The sequence below is a fragment of the Morchella sextelata genome (assembly GCF_020137385.1).
Source record: "Morchella sextelata strain SCLS chromosome Unknown scls_2, whole genome shotgun sequence".
In the NCBI taxonomy this organism is placed as follows: Eukaryota; Fungi; Ascomycota; class Pezizomycetes; order Pezizales; family Morchellaceae; genus Morchella; species Morchella sextelata.
In genome coordinates this window covers 880,462-888,593 of record NW_025408617.1, presented here as the reverse complement: position 1 = coordinate 888,593, position 8,132 = coordinate 880,462, and the positions used below count along the sequence as shown (strand labels likewise).

General features: G+C 49.5%; 1 protein-coding gene across 1 annotated transcript; it reads left to right on the top strand.

The window, feature by feature from the left end:
• Window positions 1-6,431: 6,431 nt before the first annotated feature.
• H6S33_005498 (uncharacterized protein) lies at window positions 6,432-7,747 on the top strand (the record flags this gene model as incomplete). The annotated part of the gene is made up of 2 exons (XM_044836851.1): window positions 6,432-7,468; window positions 7,555-7,747. 2 exons carry the CDS (start codon window positions 6,432-6,434, stop codon window positions 7,745-7,747), a joined length of 1,230 nt encoding a protein of 409 aa, XP_044698807.1.
• Between the last annotated feature and the right edge of the window lie 385 nt (window positions 7,748-8,132).

Below are 8,132 nucleotides of genomic sequence, written 5' to 3'. Positions count from 1 at the left end.
GTGTGTGTCTGTTCTCGACTCTCTCGCACCCCCCCCCCCCCTTTTTTTTCTTTTTAATTCATATCCTATAGATCCTATCCATAGTTCCATCTCAGACAGTATCGTATCTCAAAAAAACTTGTTTGAAGGCGCCCCCCCTCCTCCTTTATGAAACATTTGGAGCCGCCGTAGCGGCCGGCGGTTCACATCGGGGGTGGGGGGAGAGCTGGAGCCCAATTGATGATTTATTTGGCTGATTATTAAAAGGAGCCGTAAATTATTAATGATCTGATCCAGCAATTAAGCCAAAGCCCAAAGCAAAAGCACGGAAGATCATAATAATATGTGTGGCATGATGACCAGGAGTACAAGCATAGCATTGTTGTTTTTCTGCTCTCCCACATACTCTATCTTACCCCAGGTTATTCTAAATATGGCTGAGGCGCAACGGTGCGGCGCTAGATTATCATGGGTAGTAAGGTTAGGTAGGTCTAAGGTAGTGGTTAAACTGTCCCTCGTTTCAAGTTACCCTCTAGTCAATCATTACCCTTCATCTCGGGACAAGATAGCGAGGTCGTATGAATAAGCCGTCCCTCATGTTTTTTTTTTCTCTCTCGCCCCAGCCAGAAGAGGTAAAGATATACGGGATAGAGAGACTTTTTACTCTTACCTCTTGGTCCTTTTGATACGAGTCCTTTAAAAGTGTATCAACAAGCGCGCCAATTGCCGGAGTAGTCACCAAATGCAGCAGAAAGCTTGCTGCTAGCTAAGAGGAGGGTGGAAGGGTGAGTGGAGGGTGACTGGTGAGATATATTTCTGACGAACACCTTCATTGATATGGCGATGGTAGTAAGTAAAGTAAGCAAAGCAAGGGGTGATGGGGAGTGGTGGTGCGTGACTGATCTGCTGCTTCTCTGTTTTGCTTTGTTTTGCACTGGTCTTCGAGGATCGTGGTGTTTGATATGATGATGATGGGCAAATATTATGCACCCCAAGGTTTTTTTTTTTAATAGGTCTCCCGCCGACAGTACTTCTGGCTCACTCACGCACGGTTATTGTGAAACTACCGAGAGCTCCAATTGACCACTCTTGCTCTGCCTATTACTCTGGAGTCTAAGATACCTCTGAGTACCTAGCTAGCCCCAGCGTGTCGGATGGGGACGGATGAAATCTGAAATCGCGGTGGCTCGTTGTTGTTGTGTGAGTCTGTCTAGGTTGATCGATACTGGCCATGGGCCCATAGCATAGTGGTTACCCTCATTGTTTCTCTCTCCCCCCCCCCCTTTTGCAAATATCCCGCATGCCGTGAAATGATACCAGAGAGTGACTCCGCTAGGTAGAGAGAAAAAAATGTAACGATAATCTACAGGCATTTTCTTTTCTCTGCTGTCACGATAGACCGTCTTTCGTGATGCAGAATAACCTTACCCGTAAGCCTAGTGTATGTATGTAGGTAGGGTAGAGTATGGTGAAGCAAGGCCTGTCTTTTTAGAATTCCCAGTTCGCTGGGATCTCATAAGAAAAATAAAATCAGAGTCAAAAGGGCTGCATTGTTCGGCAAGGCATGCAAACAATCGCAGCGCTTGCATAGAGCCCTTGTCCATGTCTCACTTGCTCTCACACACCACCACACACCCTGTACCCATGCTGCTGATTGGGCCGCTGCACCGTTGTAGAGTAGACGAAGTCGAGAGACCTGGTAAAAGGAATCAAGAGAAGTACCTACCTCCACCTAAAAGTCTTTCACCTCACATCACCAGATACAGGAGGGGGCAAGAAAAAAAATAAAAATTGGGGTGGAAACTGCACAAAGTGCGGATGTCAAACATCCCCCTCCCCCCGGCCCGGCCCCCTTGAGATCTAGAGGTTCGTAGCTTGGTGATTCGATAGCAGGTCCTTCCCCAGCAGCAGGAGCAGCAGCTTCAGCCTGCTATCCAGGTCTATGTACTCTAGTTACTAGTTACTCCAATCCGGCCTGCATTGGGGGGCGGAAGGAGCAGTGGAGGGGGGCAGGTCAGCCCTACGGACCAGACCTCGCTCGCTGGTGCTCCATGCAACGCAGGAAATCTAGCATCGCAGCGAGGCAAACCATAAACTGCAAGTTTTCTTTTAGCTCTGTCGTCTCGTCTCTACATACATGCGTAAGTTTCACCGTCTGCTCGGTGGGTTGGTGGTGGTTGTTGTGGTAGGAAGAAAGAGCACACACACTGGTGCTGTGCATGGTGTTTGATTAAGAGAGAGATAGATCTATGTATCTGCTCTAGCTATGTAAGCTAGAGTTGTTTCCCCAGAAAAACTGAGCACATACAGTAGACTTGTAGTGTAGCTGTAGCCGTAGCTGTAGCTGTAGAAGGTACATAGAGCACACCTTGTAGACAGCGTAGCCTATTCTGCACACCCCATACGTATGCATTTCAACTCTCTCAACTCTACCAAACTAGGAAATGCTGTACATACTCTTTCACCATCACTATCATTCTCTCTATCTGCTTTACTCCCTCGTAATTTTTACCCCTCCATCACACCCAGTAATTCTCCCAACCAGTCGGAAGCTCACCGTTCCCTTCCTCTCTTCTTCCTCTCACTGATCCGAAACACCACACTGACTCGGATCGCTCGCTCGCTGGCTAGCTCCTGGTTAAAAAGGGCATATTCTTACCGAAATTCCTGACGTGTATGATACGGCGCACGTGATTGTGACGACAAGAGGCTTTTTTTCCTCCTTCCCCTTCCCTTGCCCGGGGGCATACCTACGTAACTCGGTCCTCTTTTGAGTGAGTGAGCATGAGGTGTCGAGGTGGTGGATGGAATGGACGGATGCACATCGAGTGATATCGTGTGATCGATCGCAAAAAAAAAAAAAAGTACCCCCATGGGCAATATCTCATCTCGGAACAACGTAACTCCTGGAGAAGCATGGGGAGCCGTAGTTGTCCGACTCGCTGTCTGCCTAGCTGGCTGGCTGGACAGAAGGGAAGGGGGTGAAAGGGCCGATCTGAGGTTAATTCTTTTCAGTCATGATCAGTCACGCAGATTCGACGAGACGTGCAGCAGCTAACTATCAGGACTGCACCCGGGGCTAGATGCGCTGCAGCTAGCAGTAGCTATTTAATTCTACTATATTCCCGTCCTATGATAAGTGCTGGTTTCAGGATTGTGACAATCATGGATCGTTAGGAATTCGAATTTAAACTAGCAGCTGGTGTCAATGATGGTTACTAGATCATAGATAATAACTCTATATTGGTGTTTTGGCCGGTTTTGGTTTTTGGTCCTTTCGGTGAATGAAGAATTGATCCGTCCCCCTGGCCCCCCGGAGGGAAGGAGGGTTTAGCCTCTATGCCACTACCACTCATGAGGTGTTCTTTCTTCTTCTTGCTTCTGTATGTCTTGTCTGTCTGCCTTTTCCCCAGACCGACGGCTGGCTGGCTGGCTGGCTGGCTGGCGGGGGGCGTTATACGATGTGCTATGCTATGCTAATGCTATGCTTATGCAGCGCCCTCGAAACCACATACGTAGATCTGATACATACACCATGTGCAAAAACTTAGATTACATACATAGAGTACACGAATTACCCTGAGCCTGAGTGAACGTTCGTACTCTACCCGTCGGCGGCCATCCCATAATATCACTCGTCCTTCGAATCCTAGCTAGGGTAAGTAATAGCCGCGCATCTACAGATATACGTGCTAGATATCCGTTCCCGCGCGGCGCACGTTGACGGCAAAAAAAATATACCTACGACAAGCGCATAATCATAATTGATGAATTTTCGATTTTCAGGAGCTAGCTATTGATTGATTGATTGATTGATAATTCATTAATTGTGTGCAGCCCGGAGGCTATGACATCAGGAGCTAGCTAGGCTAACTAGGCTACGTAGAAGGGGGTTTGTATTTGTCACGGAGAGACGGAACGGAATGTATCATGATCATGGGGCTTGACCGGCCGGAGATTGTGAAGGAGTTGAAACCTCCGATGTTCTTTTTTTTTTTTTTTGTCATTTTGATATTAACACGTATGATATCTAGGAGAGAGACGGAGAGAGATGGAGATGATGGATCAGAGTGGCTTGGTATGGTTTGAGATTTGAAGAGGAGGAGGCTAGCGGTTTAGTGTAGTAGTAAGCTGGTGCTGGGATGGACCTAGATAATTTGGGGGGGCGCCGGACGGAAAGTTACTAAGTTCTGGAGGTTTCGATTCTTTCTTCAGACACGGCGGGTACGGTACGTCGGTCATGGAGAAGATAGCATAGAATTAGAATGGCCAGGCCAGGCCAGGCCTTGTGGGCTAATTAACCAGCTAGGTAAGTGTGACGGTTTCTCGTGATTGAAGGGCTGTCAAATGTAAGACAGTGAAGGTGAAAGTGGAGGTTAGTTGATTGATTGGATCAGAGGTGAAGAGCTTGATAGATGAAGTAGTATTGGGGAACCGCTGGGCTAGCTAGAGTGAGTACCTACATGTAGTAGAAAGAGAGGGGTTTGGCTACATCGAGCTAGTGTAGAGCCGACGTGCGTAACTAATTTTCCAGTCCGGGAGCCAGAAACGGTCAGGTAATAATGTTACGACGTTTGTAACGTAGGGTTGTTACCAATCCCCACACCTTAATCTTGCTGTCTTTCCCTATCAAACAGGAAGCTGGCTACGGCTACATAGCTAGGTAGGCGGTGTATAATTGCCTTTCTGCCCGTGAGATAGGGAGAGAGAAGGTAAAATGAGCTATGAGCAATATTATATTATCGTGGATAACTATCGGAGTAACCCTCCGGTCCGTACGTACGCCGTGGGCGAAGAAAAAAAAAAAAAAAAAAAGGGAAAAGGAAATTATATTAGATTGCTGATCACAATCGTAACTGTCACTGTCACCTTTTTTTTTTGTGGCTGGCTAGTTAGACTATTACATAGTTGGCCGTCCAGAGCCAATCAGTATCTTGCCTGTCATCACACACATTTCACACTTTCACACTACTTTCACACACACAGAAAGGCTGGCTCGGCTCTTGGGATATGCTTTCTGCGTTACAGGGCCAAAAGCAGGTCCGTGTTAACTTTCTGTGCTCGGAGTAAATGATTGTGCTACCGGCCGGCGGGGTGGGTGGATGGGAGGAGTACTAGGAGGAGGAGGAGGGGTTACACGTTTCATTTTGTTTCATTTTGTTTTTTCTTTTGTGTTTATGTTTAGGTTACTTACATACTCTCTCTCTTTCTCTCTCTCTTGTACTGACCTAGTTCGTTAACTGAGTAGATGGGCAGACCCCCAGGCGTGGAAGGTACTTCCCTGTGATGTTTAGATGGAGAGCTCATACTGACCTTCCCCTCCTGGTCCTGGCTGAAGATCTGCCGTAGGGTATCGTAGAGGTAGGTACTTAGGGCCTGATCGGCATCTGACACCAGTCCCCGAGGGAACCAGAGAGAAACCAGAGGGAGGAAAAAAAAGAGATCAGATGTTATGAAGCTAGGGAAGGGTCCTGTAATAACAACAATAGCGCCCCCCCGCCCCCCTCCCCTCCTGTTCTCCGATCAAATGGTGTTACGACCACAACCACCGCCGGCACTACATTACCATACCATACCATACCCCTCCCCTCCCCTCGTCCTCGCCGGGAGGTGCCGTCGGTATGTGCCCGGCAGGCAGGCAGGCAGGCGTAATTACAGAGATACGATGCTCAATCTACTTCTGTGGCGCCAGGAGGGAGGGAGGGATGGATGGATGGATGGGTGGATGTGAGTGGGAGGGTGTCGGGGGGGGAATGGATGGGAGAATGCTAACTATCCTTGAAATTGGCCCCAATCGACCTGGACATGTGAAGCTTAGAAATATGACATACCGAGCCCATTAAGATGTAGCTGCTAATTAATTAATGGGCAGAGACATGAGGGCGAGTTCGAGACAGAGACAGACACTAGAAACAAGAATCGTGATGTCAGTTGCAGTCATGGTCAGTACATAAGTCAGTGCACAACACAAACCTAACCCTGGGTATGCACAGATGCAGCCCTACATATGGGCTCAATCAGACACATACATACATACATACATACGCTCTCACTCAGTATGTATTGTTTGCATGAGGGCAGGCAAGCAGGCAAGCAAGCAGGCAAGCAAGCAGCAAGCAAGCAAGCAAGCATGGGCATTGCATATCGCCGCCCACTGACTGCACTGCACACACAACCTGCATGTTACCCTCCCTGCCCTGCCTGCTCTCCGCGCCCGCTGCCGTGCACGTGCGCACGGGCGTTGGATCGTGACTCGAATGGCGTACGTACGTGAATCCGTTCCGGCGCGCGTAGAGTAGAAAGCACATACATTCCTTGAAACACGATATTCACATTCACATTCACATTCACGTTCTTTGCGAATTCACAAAGTGACCGAGTCCCGTCCGTCCAGTCAGTCCAGTGAAGTACAAACCCCCCAAACAAACAAAAAACCCAATAACTATCTATATATGGCACCAACAAAGAAGTCCCGGGCTACGTCCACACTGCCAGCGCCGAGGAAAATGGACGTCTACAACTCGACGTCCACGGGCCACCAGGTTGGCGACGGCGTGTCGAAGCCCGCCGCGTACCAGCGGCACCGGGCGGCGAGGCTGCAGGCGCAGTTTGGCGGCGCCGGCGCCGGCGGGGGCGGGGGCGGGGGCAGCGGCGGGCAGGCGACGCTGTTGAGGTATTTGGCGAGCGCGAAGGCTGCGGGCGGGAAGCAGAAGGTGCTGGGGAAGAAGGTGGTGGCCGATGGGAAGGGGCCTGGGCTTGTGGTGTTGGAGACGGTGGTGAATAGTAGAGATACTGCCATCACTGCTAGAAGAGATATTACTACAACAACTATTAGTAGGAAAGATACTACATGGGCTACTGTTAGTAGGGATACCGCTACTGCTAAGGATATTACTACTGCTACTACCAGTAGTAAAGATACTACAACTACTGCTATTAGTAGAGATACTGCTACTATTGGAGATGCTACGATATGCAGCCCTACCACCGCTACTGGATCTCTAAAAACTCCCAAAAAGGAAGCAAAAGCACCAGCACCAGCTACCAGCTCCACTACTGCCAGAGGTGCTACTAGAGATACCGCTACTACTGCCCGAAGCTCCACCACAACCGCCCGGTCCCCCAAAGCCAAAATCCCCAAGGCAGAAGAGGGGGCAGTAATAGATATCATCACCACTGCCACTACCAGCACAACAATAGCCCCTACCACTACTAAAGCTTCTCCCACCCCCCCTCAACAGCCAAAACAGCTCTTCCACCCCCTCACGATCCACATCTCCGGCGCCACAACACCGCACATCTCCGACCACGCCTTGAAGCGCCTCCTCGCGCGCCACGGCGCCCGCATCGCACCGTCCATCTCACAGCGCTCCACCACGCACGTCATTATCGGCGGCGGCACCGGCGCCGGTGGCGTGCTCGCCGCCGGGAAGCTGCAGAAGGAGCTGCTGAGGAGGAGGAAGAATGTCAGGTTTGTTGGGGTGGCTTGGTGAGTTTGACTATCCTTTGTGGTTTTTTGAGGGGAGGAAGAAGGGGGGGGGGGGGGGGGCTAATGGGTGTGTGGTGGGGCGATAGGGCGCTGGATAGTGTCAAGGCGGGGAGGAGACTGCCGGAGGGACGGTATGCGGTGGGGGTGAAGGCGGGGGGGCAGAAGAGTGTTGGGGAGGTGTTTGGGGTGAAGGCTAAGGGGGCGGAGGGCTCTGGGAAGAAGGAGTTGGAGGGTAAAGAGGCGGAGGGCTCTTCTGAGAAGGAGGGGTTGCGGCCTTGATGGGTATAGTAGAGTTGGTGGTTGTGGTTAATCGTTTTTGTTTTTGTGGTTTTCGTTGTTTTTGATAGAGCATAGACGGCGTCGTTTCTTGTTAGTATTTTTGTTTGATAGACGAAATTGTAGAATTGTATTAGTAGTACGCACTGAAGGTTTAGTTATTCAGATCTCATAAACCTCAAAAAGAGCGGGTAGGAATAGGAGCATACTAGAACTGATCAGATAGTACCTTTCATCTATCCTATCTAAAATCATCGGGAAACTAAACTATAAGAAAAAAAAACCAAAAGCAGCACACAAAAACACACAAAAAACAAAAGCTTTTCCATACCGCCCCCTTCACCCCAAACACAAAGAAAGAAAGAAGAGTAAAATACCCACATCCCAT